Source organism: Mauremys mutica, chromosome 4, assembly GCF_020497125.1.
Source record: "Mauremys mutica isolate MM-2020 ecotype Southern chromosome 4, ASM2049712v1, whole genome shotgun sequence".
In the NCBI taxonomy this organism is placed as follows: domain Eukaryota; kingdom Metazoa; phylum Chordata; order Testudines; family Geoemydidae; genus Mauremys; species Mauremys mutica.
Window position 1 is genome coordinate 100,694,703 of NC_059075.1, and position 22,779 is coordinate 100,717,481.

The 22,779-nt window shown below is 41.6% G+C and overlaps 1 protein-coding gene and 1 long non-coding RNA gene across 4 annotated transcripts in view; both read left to right on the forward strand.

The window, feature by feature from the left end:
* The window catches only part of RIC3 (RIC3 acetylcholine receptor chaperone), a 31,914-nt gene extending 13,919 nt beyond the window's left edge, over positions 1-17,995 (forward strand). The window contains exons 2-6 of one of the 3 annotated variants that reach the window (XM_045016942.1): positions 825-1,039; positions 2,648-2,723; positions 5,827-5,920; positions 14,040-14,188; positions 15,375-17,995. In XM_045016942.1, the coding sequence (XP_044872877.1) occupies positions 825-1,039; positions 2,648-2,723; positions 5,827-5,920; positions 14,040-14,188; positions 15,375-15,868 (1,028 nt within the window). In that variant the 3' untranslated portion in view covers positions 15,869-17,995. The remainder of the gene's footprint in view (positions 1-824; positions 1,040-2,647; positions 2,724-5,826; positions 5,921-14,039; positions 14,189-15,374) is intronic. The other 2 variants (XM_045016944.1, XM_045016943.1) reach the window with 2 other exon arrangements.
* Positions 17,996-18,439: 444 nt separating this feature from the next.
* On the forward strand, positions 18,440-22,779 carry LOC123370141. The gene is made up of 3 exons (XR_006579289.1): positions 18,440-19,168; positions 20,572-20,735; positions 22,696-22,779. It is a non-coding gene; the product is annotated as an uncharacterized LOC123370141 (long non-coding RNA).

Below are 22,779 nucleotides of genomic sequence, written 5' to 3' on the forward strand. Positions count from 1 at the left end.
TACTTAGTCAGCAACTTTTAAAATAAGGCCTTAATTAGTTTTAAAACATAATTTCTATAACTCCCTCTAAAACAATCTTTCTACTCACTGTAATTCATAACCTAGACTCAGGGCTCCAGGGGGTTTGTGTCCCGGTGGGATGCTGGGGCAAGCACCCCTTAATTCAGTGCCAATTTTAATTTATTCCATTTCCCACTCCTGCAAAAATACTTCCCTTGCTTTTTGTATCTATCAGTCTCTCCATTAATATTTTGTAAGTAAATACTTTGTGCAACCAGCACCTTTCTTGAATTAAAAATTAGTAATTAAACTAAGACCATAAAATACATGAACTGTAAAGAATCCAGTACAGTTTACTGTGCCAAATAACATCACAATCCTGCAACAAGATCTGCTAGCATGGATTCCTGCAGAGTTCCTTGGAGTACATGGGCACTGTGTCTGTGCTAACAGAATTAGGCCTGTCCAAGAAAGAGATGTATATTTAGCGACCTATAGCGCACAGAACCAGGAGTAAGAGTTTCTGAGTTCTAATCCTTGACTTGCTCTATGGTTTGGGCAAGTTATCTGTTTATCTCAGTCCTTAGTCTCTATTTTCCCCATCTGTAACATGAGGACAGAAATTATGATTACGTATTTGACACTACTGCACATTGTGAATAATAATCCACAATTTTATCCTCAGCACACTACACTTTCATCAATGCAAATGTGGTGCTTTAAAACAAGAACACAGAAATGAAGCAAACCCTGCAAACTACTATTTCACATCTGTACAGAAAAATAAAAAGTAATGGAAGAAAAATTTTCAACTTGTTTTTCAGGGAAGACAAGTCGTTTTCCACCAATGATGCATCACCAGATGGCCCCCGATGGCAGGTCTTCTGGTGCTCATTTTCCAAGGTCTCACCTGGCAGAGGCAGTTGCAAAGGCCAAGGGTGGTGGAGGAGGAGGTGGCAGTGGGAGAGGTCTCGTGGGGCAGATCATACCCATTTATGGATTTGGAATCCTTTTATACATACTGTACATTCTGTATAAGGTAAGAATAAACATTTGTTTTTAAGACACATGCATCTGTGAAATCTCCTAAAAAGTCTAACTTTGGGCGTGTTTTAAAAAATCATTTAGACAAAAATATTTTTAGTTCAACCCAGCTCAGAAGAGGATACAAATTAGTGAGCCAGCAATTTATGGGACAGTGACAAACGGTCGTATTCCATATAATAGCTTTCACAACAGCAAACAATTACGGTAATTAAGGATGTGCCTACATTACAGTTGTGGGGGTAGTATCCAGCTTGTGCAGATGTACCTATACTAGCTTGCTAAATGTAGCAGTGGGGATGCGACAGTGCGGCCCTCGCTGCTGCAGTGTAGATGTACGCTTAGGTTGCAGCAAAGGTCTTCTATAATTTAGGTCCCACTGTTTTCTGGGTTGATTACAATTCTTTTTTCTCCACAAAGTGTGAGAGATATAGTTAACTCTATTTTAACTATTTAAGGAAAACAACATTAGCTGGTGTAAATCATTTGGCGCTGCATTAACTTCACTGGCGTTCTCTTAGCTGAGGATCTGGCCCAAAGATAATTTTTTTTAAAAAATCACAGATTAAACACTTCTCAGAAAGCTTGAACTTTTTATGGATACTTGTTACTCAGAAATGCCTAATATTTACTCTCATGGAAAATGGAGGCTTATACTACATGTTCATGTAGGGGGTGTAAAGTGTGCAGTGTATGGGCTACCTGCATCACAGGTTACAGCATGGGGGAGGGAGAGCAGCCTCTGCAGGATTGTTATAGCCTTTCCCTCCCAGAATTCCAGGGAGCAGATGAGCTGAAATGGACATTGCCTTAATTCCAGTCACCCAATGTGTCAGCCCGCAAAGGGGAGAACCTAATCTCTGCTGCATAAGGGGCTTGGGCAGATCCCTTCTCCTCGCAGAACGAGGGGTGAACCAGGCACTGACCGGTGACTTGGAACAATTGGTAGTCTCTGCTCAGGAGAGTCCCAGGATAAGAAGGGCAGAAGTGTTCCTGCAGGCCAGGAAAGAGGAGTATTGACTGGGCTGGTTAAGCACAGTTCAGCAGCATCCAACCTTTATACAGATGAAAGGCCGTGACTAAAGAGCATATCGCTTTTTGGTAGACCCTGATGACATCTGTGTTGCGGTCACAGTGCTAGTGCAAAGCCAGAAAAGGACATAAATGCCAGAAAACTTTTGCCAAAGAAAGAGAGGCAAATAGGTTGGCATTAATTCCGGCCCCCCAGTATTTTTAAAGGCCAGTCTTTGCTCAAACAAAACCCCTTTTAGTAGTGGGTCTCTGTGTACAGATGGATTATATGATTGGGGACTTTAGAGTAATGTACACAGTTTTTAAATGTAAATGCGATATTTTTCAGTTAATCTTTATTTTTGGTTAAAAAAAAATCACCTGTTATAAATACGTCATAGCAGTTTTTGGTTAGCTAGGTTTCCATAGTTTCTTTCATGATCGCTATCTGTTTTTTCCTCTGGTGGTATTTTCTGTGATTAGTTTCTAGCATAATTTTAGCTTTCTCTCCTTTTCTTGGTGTGATGCCTGTGGGGCTTCTGTACTGCTGTTGCTGTAAATTCCTACAATAGTAATTTTTTTCCACTTACAGCTCTCTTCCAAGGGAAAAACCACTACAGTGGAGAGGAAATCTCCTCCTATACCTGGAAACATGAATAGGAAAATCAGTAAGTATTATTTCCCAGGTAATTAGAAGTTACCCACGTAACCATACAGTTGGACAGTGTCTTTGTCTTCTGGATACATTGTAAATCTGCTGTTCCATGTAAAGTTGATGTGAGATAGTAGTTTTTAACAAGTTGTTTCTCTGAATTTGTTAGAATCATAGCATCATAGATTATTAGGGTTGGAAGGGACCTCTGGAACCTCCAATGCCAAATAGGAAAACACAGCAGCAAGCATTATCTTCTATGTTGCGGTGGGATAGAGGAGATGATGTAAAGCAAATTACTGCTCCATCACTTTCTAAGTGAATGTTTAAAATCAAAACGTTTAAAGGATTGACTTGTTTACAATCAACGATTAAACGTGCAAAGAGTGGGAGCAACACAACATAGTACAAGGAGTGTCTGTTCCCTTTTCTTTGTTCTGCTTGAATAAACAATTTAGTGAGAGTTTTAGCTTAATATCATGGTGCTTTAAAGAATGGTTTTTTACCAGTGCTCATTAGTAGTATAAAGGACACTTCACCTACAAAGAAAAAAAAAGTGCAATATACATTGGAAAGTACAAAATCCTCAGTCCACCTGGCTCTGAAGTGGCACTATGCAATATAATGCCCTAATCCTGCAAGTCATTGCATGTGGGCAAAGTAAAGTCAATGGGGCCCTCCAGACTCAGCAAATTGCGTGATGGGGGGGCCAGCAATGGAAAGGGGAGTTTCAGTCTCCTCTTAAGCGTGGAATGAATTTGCCAAGCCCCTAAAATGATCACTTATGAAACCTGCCAGTCAAACATATAAAGAAATAAGCTTCTTGATTTAGAATTCCAGTAAATAAAATGTTTTTCCACCTTGCCTGTTTAGTAATAATAATAGTCAGCGCTGGTATATGCTAGCACTTTACACCTTCAAAGCACTGAACAAACATTGACTACTGAGTATGGGCCTGATCCAAAGCAATGAGAGTTTTCGCTGACTTCGTTGAGTTTTAGATCAGACCGAAGTGCTAAAAGGCCAAATATTAATATTAATAATAATAATGATGAGCTTTCCAAAAAGAGCTTTCAATCTAGGATAATTCTAAAAGCTGAGAAGCAATGTTCTCACAGCTAAATGCCTTTTCTTGATGTGTATGTTCTGGGCAGTTACCAGGCTGTCTGTTACATTCTCTTCCCATTGTCATAGTGTTTAAATTGCTGAAACATTTGATATGTGTTGTTAAAGGAAGCAGCCAGCTTCCTCCCCACTCTCCACCCAGCTGTTACTGTTTCTTTTCCCCCAAGTTGGATGGTCACAATACCAATGAAATAACAAATCTGCCTATTTCTAAATATACACGTTTGTTGGATAATTTAATACATTAGTTTTAAAGCTCAGATGAGCAGTTGTTTGTAATAACATTTAAATGTATTTTATTTAGTTGGCTAGATTCTCATAGAAAACACAAATACTTGATAGGGTATTAAAAAGACAATGTTATCACAGGGTTCAGGTAATATTGTTGTGATAATCATGACATAAATGTACATCATGATGTTTTATAGAATCACAGAAATTAGTGATAAATAATATCGGTTGACTCTGTTTTCTACCATCTGTATTCCGGCCCCACCTCTTTCCCTGAGCCGCCTCCCCGCTTTGCTCCTCTTCCATCCTCCCCACCCCCACTGGGTTGGGAGGGACTCACCTGCGGAGCCAGGGCTGGGAGCTGCAGCCACCCAACACAGGTAGGAGGCGACCCCATCTGAGTAGGGGCTGGCGCAGGTGATGACCTGGCACCTCCCCACCTCCCCCGCCCTCAGTAACAGGACTTTAGTTGTCCAGTCAGTAGTACAGGCTGGACACTGTCAGGTCCCCTTTGGTCGAAAACCAGGCACCTGGGCACCCTATTAAAGAATCTATCACTAGTCAGAGGGGAGGCAGCACAGTGGATAGATCATTGGACTGGGATTCAAGAGACCTGAATCCTTGCTCTACCATTAACCTGCTCTGTGACCCTGGGATCTCACTTTACCTGTCTCTGCCTTTGTTCACCTTCCCACCCTGAAAACTCACAGTGCATAAAATTCAGCAGATGCTTTGTGGCATCAGGGTCTTTGCAGAATTTGGGCCCTGACTGTAAACGCTTTGAAGAAGGGACAGTTTCTCATTGCACGTTTGTGCAGTATATAGTACAGGGGACCCAAGCTTCATTGGGCCCTCTAGGCGTTACAATAATACATATGATAAATGGATAAACGGCTTCCTTCTTGCTGCCTGAGAGCATATGGTGCACTTCTCTTCCTCCTGCACACATGCCAATTAACAGAGCTAGTTGGCTAGTGCACTGGGGTTGTGGGGGGAAGGACGAGGAAGTTCAGAGACAGCAAGTTGCTTCCCAGGCAGGGCTGTACCGTACAGGCACGATTAGTTTCTGTATTTGGCATCTGAATGTTTCCTCCCCTCCATCACTCCATTCTCTTATGGGCACTAGGGAAGTGTATGCTGCACTAACAGCTCCACCATCCTTAGAAGGGGTCCAGCCTACACCTTTGACGGGTTAGTAATGCTAGCCAGGAGGTTGGAGCCATGGCTAAACCCCCCACCCAGATTGTGGCTGCCTCATGTGCATAGGTGCAAGTTCCTTGAGCTGGCTCCCCATATCGTTGCACACCATGAAGAGCCAGACATTATCTGACAGCAGAAAATATACTAACTTGAGTGGCTTTGAATCTTTATTCACAGGCATTTAAGAGGTACATTCCATGAGAACTGTTGATTTTACAATACAGCAGCATATCACTAAATTTCCTTTAGAGCATCAGATTAGGTGGCTTTTTTCTGTCAGATCATTTCAATCTGCATATCAAGTGGTTGCTTGTTAGCCATTCTGAGAAGTGCTTTCTGTGCATCTCTGTGCCTTTGGGAACCTCTCTGCACTCCTTTTGTTATGCCTGAGAAATGAAAGCGAATGTTTCCAATAATTCTATGGCGGCTGAGCTTCCATCTGCTCTTCTTAGATCCTTCAGAACCAGTTTTGGCTTAATACTGTGTTTGCTGAGACAACCAGTCAGTAATACTACTAGAGGAATACGTTTTCAGAGCTGCTAATGATTGTGTTTGTTTTTCAGCTGACTATGAGCTCACGCAACTACAAGAAAAGCTGAGAGAGACTGAGGAGGCTATGGAAAAATTAATCAATAGAGTAGGACCTAATTGTGACAGGTATGTTTTATATTACAGGAATTTAAAGAAGAACTCCTTTCTGTTTAGGGTAGATAAATTAAACTTTCTCTTGGAAGAAAATCTTTTTATCAAAATGTAAATCTCTTGTATATGTTAAAATAGTAATTATGTTTCTACTTCATAATGTTGACACAGTATTTTGCTCTAGTTTTTTTCCACATTTTTTCTTTTCAAGTTCTATATTCAATTATTTTTTGCAATGTCAGTTTCCTTAAGGGGGACACCCATGCCCCATTGTACGTACTATGTAATTTGAAAGACAAAGACAGACATATCTAAACATAAAAATGTCTTAGGCCCAAAAGCAAAGCAAAGCAAAAAGAGCCAATGAGTTTACCCAAGATGACTACTTCATTTTCTGTTAGCTTCTAATGTTCTGGATCTTTTTATAAAACACTAATGCGGTTATACTTTACATAGATGCCTTTTTGAATCTCTGCAAAATGTTTCCTTAGAGGCAAGGCTGCATATTAATCTGCTCCAGTAAGCAATTTCCACCACTTTAACTTGCAAACCCACTTGGTTAGTAAATATGAAAAAAAAAATTGCTAAATTCATATTTTTAAATTTGTTTTTTTCTTTGATAATTTGCTCACTAATATTTGGTGTAAAACTTATTAACATATGCACTGTTTAAAATTATTTTGAAATAATGATTGCATATTCTTCCTTAAAAAGCTGAATTATTTTAAAACACTCCAAGAAATATGATTTGTATTTGGCTGTAATGTGAAAGTTGAATACAGCGAGATTTTGTTACAAATTTTACAAAATGACAAATAAATGGTATGGGCCATTTTTAAACTGCTCCCGTTTCCTTTTGATTTGAAATGTTTACTCTTTACATCCAGAATGAAAAATCTTAGCCCTGCTCTAATTTTGTTTCTAATTGTTTATATGTTATTTTTAAGGGCTTGATCCAGTGCCCAGTGAAGTCAATGGGAGACCAGATTGAGATTTTGAAAACCTCCTAAACTGGGGTTTGAAACTGGAATTTTTGTTTTGGCCTTTGTAAAAATAGGGTTGATTTGTAAAATTTGTTTCTGGATTCAAATATTGATGTCCCCTAGGTCCCATCTGCACAAATCTCTGGGTTGATCAGTAAAGTGCAATACTTCTTGCAGGTCTGGCTTGATGTGAGTAATTAAACATGAGAGAGGCCTGATTTCTTGGAAGACAGGACTCGGGAGGTAACTAGGTCAGCAGGCTGAAAAGGGAAGGTTTGTGCTAAGATAAGTGACTGGGTCAGTAAACTAGAAGACAGAATGTTTGAGCTAGCTCAGACAAGAGGGGGAACACCCAGCAAACCATTTACTACAAACAAAATAATGGACAATAGAACTAGGATCATAAAAATAAGGTAAAGATTAAAGTAAATCATGGACAGTGCAGGTTAAAGTAAATCATGGACAGTGCAGGCTGTACAGGGATTGTTCACTCACAGAAACTGAAGACTTTTAAGGGAGTAAAAGGATTTTTTTTATAAGTATTAACAGAGAGGGAGGTAAAGAAAGATCTGGGAAGGAAGAGGCACAAGTACATGGCAATAGAACAATGTCTAAACCAAGAAACAGATGGCATTAGTTACATAATATATACCTCTCAATAGACACATCTGATTAAGGGCATCATGAATCATAAAGCTTTGAAACAATCTCAAAATTCTCAGTCTTCTCTCTTGAACAAATGTAATCCTTTCCCAGTTTGTGAATTCAGGCATGCTGTTATTATTTATTATAGCATCCAGTTAGGATCGGGGGTTTCTTAACATTTAGCTTATGTGCTGGTTTCCATTTCTTAGCATAGACCTCCTGGCCACTGCAAAATCTCCTTGTGGAATCTACTCATCTAGATTGCTCAGACCTTTGCTGAGATTCTGATGATGGAAAACAAAGATTTCTGGGTGTGTAGGGCTATTATCTGATGTTCTTCCAGGCTCTTACTAGAATGTTTTAATATGGGGACATGGCTGCAATATGTGCAAAATCTTTCCATATGCATTCCCACAAATATTTAAACCATATGCCATATTCCTGTTTCATCATTCTGTTCAATGTACAGTATATCTTGAAATAATTTTTTTGCTACATTTCTATTCAAGAGATGTTTTATTCATAGAGTTTCTACTCAAGAGATGTTATTTGGTATCGAAATGACCAGCACATGTTAATCCACAAAAAATACTACACAAGTATCCTTGAATCTATCTTTAGTTCTCAGAAAGGACAGTTTAAAACACTCATTAACTTACCCTGTTGTGCCTTACCAAGAGGTTTAGCAGCACATGCAGTATATTGTGCAAGAACTGAAAGTGCAGTTTAACTCTGAAAAGTGATTTTCATATCAAATTTGCTCAGGTTACAATTAAAAAATATTTTTCTAAGTGCTCGTCCCACAAACTCAGCCTGGGATCTGAAGGTCAAGCTAGGGTCTGTCAGGCTACTGCATCATTACCAGTAGGAAAGGTTCTAAAGGTCAAATGCTGCCCCCTGTGCAGCCCCATTGGCCTCATGTTATATCCCCCAAACCTATTGGTTTCAGTGGGATTGTACAAGTGTAACTGGGGAAAATCTGCATACATTGAACTGGTGGCCCTACAATTGGAACTTAGTTAAATATTCTGTTGATGCACAAACCAGCAAAGAATCCATCTGTCTTTCCTAAAGCAGTGTGGCTGTGCAGGAATGAGTATAGCAAACAGTAAAATCTTCCTTTTGCACTGAAGTAAACAGGTCTGACTGACACAGGGAGCAGCTATGCAGGATAAGAAACTGCATTTGCTAGTTAGTTTTCATAGTGAAACTGTATTTTCATTTAACATAGCTTTGCAATTTAAATTTGCTTTAGTCTTATAGATAGTTTTGTTTCTTCTTTTGTTTAATTATAGTTAGCAAAGAGAATGTAAAAAATGGTATCTTGTCATTCAGCATATCTGCTCCACTTTTCAGACCTGGATGTCTGACTCTAACAACTAAGGGCCCACCTGAGTGGAGTCACAAGATGCCCAAATATCTATTTGATACACACATATTCTAAGTCAGGGGTTGGCAACCTTTTAGAAGTGCTGTGCCGAGTCTTCATTTATTCATTCTAATTTAAGGTTTTGTGTGCCCGTAATACATTTTAACAAGAGCTCCTTCTATAAGTCTATAATATATAACTAAACTATTGTTGTATGTAAAGTAAATACGGTTTTTAAAATGTTTAAGAAACGTAATTTAAAATTAAATTAAAATGCAGAGCCCCCCCGGACTGGTGGCCAGGACCTGGGCAGTGTGAGTGCCACTGAAAATCAGCTCGTTTTGCCTACCCCTGTGCTAAGTGATGGCTTGAGTTTCCCTAACACTACATTTGGGTTCTCATTTCAGAACCCAGCTTTCAAACTTAGGCTCCACAGCTCTCTGAATCCTATCTGTTTATTGACAAGAACCATCTAATTTTCTCTTCAACAGTGCAGAGTCAATGCAACTAAGGAGCTGGATTTTATTCTGGCTTGTGCATCAATGAAATTGTCAGCTAATGTTCAGCCGCAAAAATCTTTATTTCTGATGATTAGGTAGGAGGTAAAAATGACCCAACTTCATTGTAAGGTACAAAAAGTCACATTTACAGAGATGGCAATTAGAAAAACCATCTTTTTACCACAAACTGAACAAATGTGCAGTGGAAATTGAGAGGGAATAAATATAGAACTCCATGGAGCCATTTTTACAATCTCTCTTCTGTCTATAGCTGTGTTTTAATGGTGCTGTTTTAAAAGGATGAAGGCCAAGAGCTCCAAATTGAAGTGTATGAGACACCAAGTTAGAGTACAGATTTTCATAGCAATCATGATAGCTCCTTAGGAACTGTTATGAGCACAGTGTAAGTATATAAAAACATTGCTGTACCTGCCAGTGAGTATTTTGGGATTCCACAATGCAGCATGTGCTTCATTGACATGATAAATTGTAATAGCTCTTTTGGAGCTACAAGCATGCACAGCAAGAACAAACACCTGCCGCTCTCTGAAATGATCATTTCTGCCAGGGCAAACAGTCTGCCGCCTCCTCTTATGCAGTGCCCAGGCATTCAGTGTCTCCTGTGTGAAAGTCTCCCTGTACAGAAGACCATCACATAGTTTATGCAACATTTAAGTTTCATTTAAGTCCTAGTTTGAGGGCTTTGGTGAGATGTAAATAGTGCATAAGGACTTGTGCTGCCCCTCTGCATCATGGTGAATTTCACAGTCTGAGCAAGACATTTAAAGCCACACTGTAGAACCTTACTCAGGAGTTTCAGATACAAGTAGTATAGAGTGCTGAACACCTCTTAATAGACTTTCCCTTGTGCTAGGACCCTGCCTCAGCAGCACAGATTCACGTAGGCTCTCAGTGCCTGGCTGCTCTCTCAAGGTGATATTTCTTCAGTTTACATATTTTTTGTCTCTGGAAAAGGGGAATTGTGCTGGCAGTTCTATTTCATCCACAGCCCAGGGTAGACAACTGACAAAACCCATTTCATATAGTATGATACATAACATTCATCTCAAATACGTGTCTTCAAATTCCCACAGCTGCACACTTCAGATATTTATCACTTGTGATCTTAGAACCAGACCAATTTTATGGAGCGAATTCTGCCATCAGAGTTCAGTGGAACCCAGAGGTGGAATTTGGCCCTATGTGATTTATAGCATGATGGTATAATTTTATCAAACAAGGCTTGCCAAGTCCATAAAGATTTGCCCTTTGGAAGTTCCCTACTGTCTGGCAGAACTGCCCATTGTTGGTTAACATAACTGGAGCTAATAATGTTCCAGTTCCATTGCTAAAATCCAAGTAAAAATGAGAAAGTAGCAAGATCATAAAATCCATCAGCTCTGTAAACAACCTGTTTTCTAGTGTCAGAGTGTGCGGAGGATTTCAACTAGAGTAGGAATTTGAGTGACGTACAGGTGTCTTCTGCCAGTAAGAGTGTGTACCCGAGGTGGGGGACAGTGAAGAAGAAATATAGCCTGTTGTCAAGCATCCATTTGGCCCATATTTGGAAGCGCTCAATTGATGTTTGCAGCTCTTATCTTTCCCAGAGCAGATATACCAGAGTGGAAGTTGTGTGCAGAGCAAGGAAGCTGCAGAGAGAGCCCTGCATCCCCAATTGTGTGCTGTTTCAGGAGCTGCACCCCCCTGTTAGGTTTAATATTCATCTTACAGGAACACTTAAAAATAAGATCTTTTGTTACTCACAGGGCCAAATTTTGATCTCAGTCACTGCGATGCTACCCACGGTTGTGGGGCACCTTGCTACCATCTGCCCCCATAGTGAGAGGGAGCCCTGTCTATGCCTGCTAGCGGTCAACTCCCTACTCTCCCAGCCACAGGCAACACAAGCACTCCCGTCTTAGCCCATGCGGGCTTGCTGTCCCATATGCAGGCGAGCATATAGCATGTGCATACGCCAACCCCTGAGTCCAGCATCCTGCTGCAGTGGCCAGCCCCTGTTCCACTGGACACTCCCAGAGGAACAGTACACCACAGCTTAATGCACAGCGTTTCGATTTGTTTATTGAAAAAGCAAATGTAAGTTTATTTAACAAAGAATAGAGAGTCATATGATAGCAAATAGAAATACTGGGGGGAACGGTTATGCAGTAAAACCTCAGAGTTATGAGCACCTCAGGAATGGAGGTTGTTCGTAACTCTGAAACGTTTAGTGTCAGAGGGGTAGCCGTGTTAGTCTGGAGCTGTAAAAAGCGACAAATGAGTCCTGTGGCACCTTATAGACTAACAGATGAATTGGAGCATAAGCTTTCATGAGTAATACCCACTTCGTCAGATGCATGCCATGAAATGTTTGAAACTCTGAACAAAACCCTATGGTTGTTCTTTCATAAGTTTACTACTAAACATTGACTTAACGCAGCTTTGAAACTCTACTATGCAGAAGAAAAAGACTGCTTTTAACCATCTTAATTTAAATGAAACAAGTACAGAAACAGTTTCCTTACCATGTCAAATCTTTTTTTAAACTTTCCCTTTATTTTTAGTAGTTGACATTTAACACATCACTGTTCTGTATTTGCTTTTGGGGTGGGGGGGAGTGTCTCTGCTGCTGCCTGATTGCCTACTCCCGGTTCCAAATGAGGTGTGTGGTTTATAACTCTGGTGTTCATAACTGCGGTTCTACTGCATACCAAATAAAATCATATCACATATTCTACAGCCTAAACTCAACTCACACTATGCCCTCTTAGCGAATAAGGTACTGCTTCCCCTCCCCCCCGGCCCCGAACTCTTTCTCACAGTGTTTTTCAGCCAGGATAGCTGAGCGCCTTCTTTCATGAAGCCAAGTCCTGTGGCAACTTGTTTCCTCCGATGCAGGACAAGCAGGTGTTCATTTGCACCTCAGATGTACTTCCAATAGTTCATTGTCTTTGCTCCAACACAGGATAAACCCTGTTTTCCCCCCCCACAAATCTATTAACATTTTGCTCAGACTGTAAATGGGCATCCATTGTGAACCATACAGTACTCAATTTGCATAAGCATCTTGCCTCACTGCCTAACAGGAGGGTGAGGCTCACCTTTGGGTGACTTTCCTTAACTCTCAGACCTAGATAACATATCTTTGGCAAACTAGAATGTAGATCCCAGATCCAGAGGATCCCTGTACCCTTATGCACCCTAGCTGGGACAAAGGGGTTCCTGAGGGTACATCTATACTACCCGCTGGATCGGCGGGTAGTGTTCGATGTATCGGGGATCGATTTATCACGTCTCGTCTGGACGCGCTAAATTGATCCGCTAATCGACGCCCGTACTCCACCTCAGCAGGAGAAGTAAGCGGAGTCGACGGGAGAGCCGCGGCAGTCGACTTACCGCCGTGAGGACGGCCAGGTAAGTCGAACTAAGATACTTCGATAAGTTGCGTATCTTAGTTCGAACCCCCCCGTGCTAGTGTAGCCCAGGCCAGAGTTACAGTCATACAGTTTAAATTCAGAGTACTTCAAATGAAATCAGTGGGCTTACTCTGGATTTACACCTGTGTAACTGAGAACCGCATCTGCCCACAATCCCTAACCACTCGGACAGTTTTACCAGAGGCACAATTCTAATTTCACACTGCTTTTGTGCTAGTATAACTCCATTGACTACAGTGGAGTGATTCCTGATTTACACCAGCGTAAATTATATCAGAAGCAAGCCAATCATTTTAAAATCACAGCTGTGTTGTATGTTTATCTGTTTTTAGAAAGACAGTAACAAAAATAGTTTGCTCAGACCAAGTGCTTCTCTGTTCATGGCATTTAATCAGCATGGGAGAAACTGACGACAGAAACAATGAATCACTTGTTTTCAGCCAATGGGTGGAAATATGAAAAGCCTGCTGCCTGAATATTTTTTTCCCCTGAGCAGACTGAGATTACTGTACAATGAGCAGTTATAGCAAAGAGCTTGTTTTCACTGGATAATAAAATATATCAATAAATGCTGTGAAATGATATGCCTGTAGAGACTATACTTTTGACTTAATCCTAAAATAACCTCATTTCTCTCACCTCTATTCAAATCCAGGTGCCCCTGTTAAGGTTAAACTCAAAAACACCCTAATTTTTCATCTCTCCCTCCTGCCTCATGGAGCTATCCTGCCGCTGCTGTTTGATGATGACATTATGTTGCTGGCCAACTGACTTAATGACGGCTGCCAGGCTGCAAATAAAATACTTTAACTTGCCAATGAGAATCCAGTATTGGCAAAGCACCAATTAAAGAGCTTCTTGAGCAGCTGCCCACACTGTCAGTGAGGAGTCTTCCTGGGTGCTACACACACTGTGTCATATGTCATTTAAGATTTAGTGTAGATCCTGAATGAAGCAACATGACAGGACATGCATTTCCCTGTCGTTTCTCAACCAAGGATCTGCCAAGTCTCATTCATCCTTTTAAAAAAAGCCTATAGAGTTACCATGCTGCATTCTCCACCAACCAAGCAGCTTCATAACTCTAGTTTACGTATGGCGTCCTCCTGCCTGTTGTGACCATCCTATTGTACACACATATTAAATACTGATGATATTGCCGTCCAGACTCCTTCAGGAGTGGTGTTTGATGTTTTCTAGCAGGGCCCAAAATGTTACAACAGACCAGGAAAAGAGATTACTCCAGCAGCTCCGAGAGATCACTAGGGTCATGAAGGAAGGTAAACTCATAGATGGCATCTCCCCAGAGAAGGAAGCTGAAGACGCTCCTTATATGGAGGATTGGGAAGGTAAATGTGGGCTTTTATTTCTTCTTTACTGTCATCTGCACTACGTAGTTTTGCCAGAACTGGAATATTCCCCCCAGATGCAAACAGACTCCTCCACAATTGCCTCATTTCTTTTCAGAAAGGTGGCCTCCAAGACTTTCCAATTATATTAGAGCAAATGGATTTTGAACTATCCAGCATTTCACGTTGCCTGGATAACACAGTATCTGCTGCCAGAATTGGCAGATGAGCTTGAGTACACGCCGTTTGCTACTTTGTCTTGGCTGACATAGATTTATTTCTGTGCTTTTCTTAATTTGGCCAGGTTTTATTTTCTTCAGCATAATATCACAGAAATAAGAACCAATATATTTTGCCTTAAAATTTACTTAATTTTGGTTTTGTTTCTTTGCTTGCTCTAATATTGTAAAGGTAATTGGAGAAGTTAATTCCAGGAGTTCTGTCTTTCTAAAATTCTGCTTTTTAAACTCATTTTGATTTCTCATTGTTGTAAGTGTTCTATGATTGTGTTTTTAAAACATCCTGCTGGTGGTGTTAACGTGTTGAATTCTAAAGGCTTCCCCCCCCCACCCCAGTTAGCCTTAATTTTTTTGCCCTTTAGGAAGCTTTCAGAATCGTTCAAAACATAAATGGTAGCCTCAAGCTCTGCTTTCTTAGTCTCCTTCTTCATGCATTTTTTAAAAAATGAAATAAACAAAAGCACTTGGTTTTATCTAGTTATCCAGCTTTGTAAAGGACGTTGTTTAATTCTATATCTGAGGTCTTCAAAACATGTCTTAGCGAGGCACTGAGGTATTCAGAAATGTATTTACTTAAAGAGCTATGGCCAGATTTTCAAAATATTATCACCCAGCTGCTCCAATAGCTCTCACTCTAGCCCCAATGGTGGGTGTGGAGTGCTTTTGAAAAATCTGTTGAAAATGGGAGTTTTGCTATTGATTTCAAAGTGGCCAGGATTTCACCCCATCCCCTACAAGTTTGGGATGGTATTAATTTGAATTAGCTTTACTTTAGGGAGCCTCAGCAGAGTAAACACTAAGTGTTACTCTCATAAGACTTTAACATTCTTATGATAAACTCTAAATTGATTGAACAGATTTGTCAGCATGGGTTTTGTATCAGGATGGTCTATTCCTTTTAAAATTGGATTTAATATTTTAAGGTGCATGTCACTTTTGTTCCTAAGGTTATCCAGAAGAGACCTATCCTGTCTATGACAATTCTGATTGCTTCAAGCATAGACAGGACACAATCCTTGTGGATTACCCTGATCTGAACGAGCCCTCTGCTGAAGAGATAGCTGAAAGAATGGAGGTTATGGAAGATGAGGATTATTTGTGTAGTGAAACTTTACTGTCTGATCTCACTACAGAGTGTGAAAGCCATGATATGGGACAGAAAAAGGACCAGCAGATCAGCTTCAGTGACCAAGGTGGTGTCCTCCATCACAGCCATAACTTTGAGAAGTGCTACTGTTGCCACTATGAAGAGGATGATCCTGCTGTCATAGCAGAGAATGCTGGGTTCCATGCTGACAGCTGCAGTGAGGCTGAAGACACAGCCAAAGATGATCTCTTCATGGATTCTGACAACGAAAATGCAGGACTGAAAAGCCAAAAAGCCAATGATCCAGATGCAGTAGGCATGCTGAGAAAGCGAAACACAAAGGGATTTGAGTAATGGGGACCACCGTGTGTGGCTATAGCAAGATTCCTCAAACTCTCACACCTGCGCTCTTTGTTCTTGACCTCATTTATCTTCTCCGTTTCCAGCTCTTGGCACTATTTCCAGTCCCTTGGCCATGATCGCTCCACCACCACCTGAACTGGAAGCTAATGGCCCTCTTTAAATTACTCCATTATTACTTCTAGCACTTGCTTGCTAGAGGCTGCTATGAGCAGGAACAGATGACGATTTTGTTCCAATATCCACACTCTGTATTTACTTAATCCTGTGTGATTACTGCCTCTGAATAACCACCTCTTCCTCTGAAATGTTGCTGCACTGTAGTGTCCTGCCTTGCCAGTATTAGGAATGGACTTCCTGCCCCAACTGTCCAGAGCCTACCTGCTGACTTTGACATCTATCAGTTATGAACACAAGACCATTTGCATCAGATTATTTAGGAAGATGGAGAGGACAGTGTTAAGTTTTGTAGCTTCTCTTTTGCTCTGAAGCAGATGGTAATTATCTCCGCGCCTAACCGGCAAGGAGATTTGCAGGCAAGAAGATCTGCAGGGACAACATGAATGACCAACTCCTTTTTCAACCACAGGGCTGTCACAGTAATTAATTAATATATACGACACAACAGAATATGCATTCCTTGACCACTGGGGCACTCTTGGCCAAGTGCCTGCATGCACTTAAGAAATGAAACAGTGTCTCAGGGCTGCACATGCTCACGTGGCTGATTGCCTTTATCATGTGGCTCCTTAATTTAAACCCCTCACAAAATGTACGCTAAGGTTTACATTGTACATTATTTATGATAGCTTCCTACTGGGAAAATAGCCCACAGAGGAACAAGAAGGGAAAAATCATAGCGAAAACATTGTAAACTCTTTTCTTCTTCTGTTTGGAATATATTTATTTTTAAATGCATTCATTGTAAAGTGTTGTGGACTCTTTAGGACCCCGGCTTGCTCCATCTATGCCTTGAATAGCTTGATTACTTTCTGAGTATGTGTCCCAGCAACATTTAGCATGGGCCTCATTCGAGAGAGACTGAAGGGAAGGTGGCTTCTACCCCCACCATAACTTGGAGCAGGCTAAGGGTTGCTTAACTTACAGTGGCGCTGGAGCTCCTGCTAGGCCCTGTTCAGCCGGGTGGGGATTGCTAGCGCACAAGGCTCATGCTAGTCACCCCACACCTGGCCCCAAGCCAATCCCCTCTGCCAGGAGTGGTTCGCATAGCACCAGTCACTTGGAACATGTGGACGCCCCTTCGCCAATGGAGCAGCTTTGTGCTGCTACTGAAGGTTTGGTTTTTTTCTTACTTCTATTTAATGAAGTTTTAAGCTGGAGCAGTAATGGCAGGTGATGTCAGGTACCAGACCAGAAGTTGGTTCATGCACCCTGCCCAATAATACTGTCAAGTGCTCACAAACAAATGCTCTAAGGAGCTGCTTGGTCTCTTGTTTGCCTACATGCAACCCAGCTACTGAAAAGGGTACTGGTCTCAGGGGCAAGACATTATGCCACTTCAGTTAGGAAAAATGTTCCCGCCCTTTACAAGCGGCATTTCTTCTCCATGTAGCTCCAGCATCAGTGCTTGTAAAATACTTTATTTGCTGTATTAACACTTGTGTGAGAAGCAAATACTCCAGGGGAGAGAATGGCAGTCAGGGGGACTGTGGACACTTCTGGCTGTTAACAGATGTCTTCATATATTACACCTGGGGGAATTCTGCATTAGCGCATATGTCTCATGCCATGCTTCCCCCCACCCCAAAATAACTTCTGCTGGAAAGTTGCTGCAGTTCCACCTTTTGCCCACCAGGGGTTACTCTGGCACTAGAGCAGAGCAGCTGCTCCCAGCCAGCCTCAGCATAGGGAAGAGAATGAACCTGCCTTCTTCCTAGTGCAGGTCAGGAGACAGGGCCTCAGACAGCATGCGGCTGCTGCGGGGGGGGTCGGGTCACAGACACGGGTTCATAAGTGGTAGTGGGGGAGAACAGCTTGTGGCAGGGGCTGAATGAGTGTGGAGGCTGAGGGCCATTGGGGGGGCGGTGAAGTAGGGTCGCAAACTTTCTAGTTGCACAAACCGCCTCTACACTGAGGCTCTCCCCCCCCCCACTGTCACTCACCCTCACACGCTCATTTTCACTGGGCTAGGGTGAGGGCGCTGGCTCTGAGGGGTTCGGAGTGTGGGAGGGGGCTCCGAGGTGAGGCAGGAGTTTGGGGTGTGGGGGGGGGTACAGCCAGAGGTTGGGGGGGTGGGATGGGGTACAGGCTCCAGGGTAGGGCCAGAAATGAGGGCTTCAGAGGGTAGCAAGTTGGGGGCAGTTTGGGGGGTGTGAGCTTCAGGAAGGAGTTTGCGTGCAGGATGAGCTCATGGCTGGGGCATGGCATTGGGGTGTGGGGGGGTCAAGGCTGGGGCAGGGGTGCAGTGGGGGTGAGGGCTCTGGGTGGGTCTGGCCTGCAAGAGCGGACTAGGGCCGGGACCGAGGGGGTTCAGCATGCAGGAGGGTGGGGGACACATGGGGATGGGGGGGGAAGGTGTGCAGGGCCACATGGAGGGGTGGCTGAGTGGGGGCACAGACACATGGGGATTGGGTGTCTGAGTGAGGGTGGAGGGACACATCAGGACAGAGACCGATGGGCCTGACTGAATGGGCGCGGCTAGGGGTGAGCCAGGAGCTGTCTGGGCAAAGCTCCCGAACACTCCCCCCCACCCCAAACAACAAAAAAATTGTTTCATATTTTTCCCACTCACCAACAACTCTCCAAGTTCACAGCCAGGCTCCTTTCCAGCAATTACTTCCCTCGCCTTCAGGTCCTCCCTGACTCCCTCAGCATTTGCACTGTTTCTGAGGGGCACAGACAACAGTTCCGTAGTGTAGTTTAAATTAATTATTACTCAGAGCTCTGTATTAATATGTCTTGTAAGGAATTTGTCAAAAAAAATTCCTGCATCTTTTTTGTCGTCGGTATTGGCACAGACAGAGTTGCTGAGGGGTATTTAAATGACCAAAACAATGAAAACTGGTGTGATTATATTGTGTTATTTTTGACAAATAAACTATGCAGAATTTTAAAATATTGTGTGCAGAATTTTTAATTTTTTGGCCCAGAATTCCAACAGGAGTAATATATTTGACTAAACAGGATTATCACCCACAGTCATTGTTTTGTAGACTTGATGTAGCACACAGTGCATTTTAATCTGTTGCAGGAGCCCAAACGGTATCATGACGAACCAAGAGATCATCTGGGTTCATGGAAACTAGGGTTTAGGAAATGCTAATGGCTGCAAAGGTATGCTTCTGCCATTCAGCATCCTACTGTTTATAAATACACCTCTGTGAAATTAAAAAGGTCTTTGTTTTTATTTGTTGTTTGCTATAGATCTCAAAACAAATGTAAATTGACTAAAAGTGCCATTGATTAAAGAAAGAACAATTATGTGAGCAACACTATGTAAGTGTATTATACTATGAAGTAGCATGTCAGAATGTTTCTGTTGCCATAAAGAGCTTTTAACTTGCTAGTACAGCCCGCAAGTGTCTACTTGTCTGTGTACTATACCGTATAGACTACATACATGATGTGGAAGGCAGGGTATAAACCTAAGTTTTTGATGGCCACTTTACTGAGGACTGGTAAAGACACCCTTAATAATTCATTAGTATCTCAAACATGTGCCCGTAAAATCTTTGTACCATGCTACTATGTGATGTATGTATATTTGGGTGTTTGTACAACAAAATTATCACAGAGGGTTTTTTTTTCTTTTCTTTTTCATTTAAGACACATTGGTACTATTTTCATATCCAGTTCTCCATAAAGCCTGGCTTAACACCAGACCTCAAAGGAAGAGAAATAACTGATGAAATATAGAAATCTCTTTTAAAAAAAACCTAAAACAATATTTCAGAACTTAATTGAGTTGGCCCAACCAGGGCAATAGTGAATCCCTGGCCAGTGACACATTTGAGGTCTGCTAACTTGGGCTCTACCATGGCTAAAAACAAAAGCTACTTGTGGAAAGGGGAGAGGTTTCTCACTTTCTAAATATTCCTAGCCCTAACCGCTCATGAGATACTAGACTTTAAACCTGTCTTGGTCCAGGACTGATCATCACAGATGAATGTAGATATGATGGGAAATACCAAATGTCGAGGGACAGAAAATTAAACATCATGACAGTTGTTTTTCTATTTTCTTCATAGAGTTGACAGATGGTTGAAAATGCTTAGAGCATTAGTAGTAGGCCTAGCAGAGATGGAGGACTAGGCATGATAAATACAATTTATCACAAGGCTTGGTCTATTTTGAGCTGCAGTTTCACTGGTATAGAAATACAGGGAATGAAGAGAGTAATGCCGATGTTGCTTAATAGAGAGTTCTTGAGAATCTATGGGGTCTGCTTTAGATCCAAACACAGATCTTTTTCTTTTTGACATTACCCTGCCAAGCTGTTGTTGCTGAAACAAGATTAGGTAACTGCTCAGAACCGCTATACAAATACAAAGCCAGCGATTAAGGCTAACGTGCTAGTTAAGAAATTAGTAGCAGGTGAGTAACCAACATAGGGCTATGTGGGGGACAGATAATTTTCAGATAAAGGTAATTCAGATAACTGGAATTATACTGTACTCGTACATATATAAACTGTATTTAAATTAAATGTATTTAAGGGGATGTAATTTTTTATATAGGTGCCAGGTTGACTGTCTTGGAAAGTGAAGTCCATTTTAGGTACCAAACAGGTAGAGTTAAAGATTATGCCAGAGAGAAGCTGGAAAAGTCAGCACAAAGAACTGATGGGAGTGATCTATTCCCCCAATGGGAAATAACAGAACTATTATGGCATGGATAGTATGTGAGTATGGACAGATAACGAGCTGCCTAAAGGGCACCGTATTTTCTCACTGAGTGTGACATAGTAAGGTACCACATAAACAACACATGAAGTTTAATAACTATATTAAGGCTGCATTCACTCCTTGGTCTTTGTGCAAACCTCCCTTTGACATCAATGGAAAGTCTGTTGTGGACTGTAGGGAGTATATATAATTGATAGTCCAGCCCCAGACTGCAGTTAAAAATGCTCTCTCTCTCTCCTCTGAATTAGTTTGATAGCCTTCCTTCTCCAGGCAGGTCTTGAACTGAAGAATATGCTTCTACCTCAACTAACTTATTTTTGTTTACATTAATTTACCTTAGTTCCTCTTCTAGATAAGTATATATTTATATAAGCATCTAAAATAGGGTCTTATAATGGAAAGCTTTGGGCAGCCTTAATTATTGGCATCACTACCGGTACTGCCTCTAATTCCTAGTAGAGACAGCTCCACGTTTTGGAGACATGCTTATCTGGATCCAGATCAGAACTTCAGAGACTGAGTGCCAACCTCTATAACTGGCCAAGTCAAAATCCCAGATCCAGTCACCCTCAAACTTGGGATTGTGGTAAAACTGTGATAGCTCTGGCACAGTCCAGGCATGATCACAGTGATTTTCCAGTGCTATGAAGGTCATTGAAAGCAAGCATCACTGTACTGTTCTACAAGCATCTGCGTTACCCATGCCAGCAATTTAAAGCAATACACAGCTTGTTAAAAGTAAACTAAGTAGCGAGCATCTTGCTTAAGTGAAAACTTTTGTATCAATAAAATTATATATACCAGAAATAGTTAAGTGTATGGGGGTACTTCGAATACCACTGCTGAAGATTACAGGCATAACAAGCAGACTACCAAATGTCTGGACTACCAGATCAGTGCTGGGTACACAGAATGCTAAAAATGGAACTAGTGAGGTGACATTTGGGTAGCAGTTAGTAATTTTCCAACTGCATCACTCATTGACACTCATTAAGTCCCATTGTTGGGTTTTTTCCTTTTTCAGTTTAATGGCATGTTGTAAAAAATACAACATAAGCTTAGGCCCTAGGACTCAGCACAATCTGATTCTCTGTTAAGTACTACTTTACCCAAACAAGACAATCAATCCTTTCCAACTGCCCTCATCTCTCTCTCTGTTCAACAGCAAGCAAGACACCAGGTAAGATTTAAAAAATGGTTAATTTCTCTGTTATTTTAGCACTGACCCATTTTAACACAGAAGCAAATCACAGACAAATACCATAGCTGTGGTATCAGCAAAGACCAAATCTTTTATTTAATGGTTAAGAAATTAGAACTGGGGAAGATGAGTATTGGCAATCAGCTAAACGTCGCTTTCGCAATTGTTCCACCGCAGCATGCCTCGTGGGGTGTATGTGGTGAGAGAGAGAGAGAGAGACTGTAGTAATACTTATAAAGGGGAGTATCATTATTTAGTTAATCTTCTACACCCAGAGTCTTTAGTCCCGTTTCCCCATACGTTCACTGACCTCTCTAGTGAGTTCCAAGTTTCCTAGGGACGCAGGCCCCACCTACGCCCAACTCTCCCCAGACTCAGTAACTTTTTCCCAAGGTGATTGCCTTTCCCCCTACCCCTTTCTGGGGCTGTTTTTTCCCCTTGGCATTCCTTCAGCCTGCCTCCCAAGCATCTTGGGTGTTACTGCCTCTTCCCTGGCTGATCTTGATCCCGACACCACCTGTTCTCAGCAGTCTCTGAGATGAGTGATTACTTGGAGTCAGCTGCTTGGGGTTTTTTTTTACTCTCCCTCCCCAACCATGTGGCAGTTCACACTGCCGCACATGTAGTTAATGTACTATATTGTTCATGGCACTTTATTTGAAATGTTGTTGAATTTTATATTCTAATTTTTCTATTTTATTTATTTCAGTATAATGGATGGTTTCTTTGATTTTTCATTTCATTTTATACAAAAGGTTCAACAAATGTAGGGTCAGCAGGCACCAAGCAGTCCCACACCCCAAGCCTGACCCTGGAGTTCCCATCACAGGCTGCCTGAC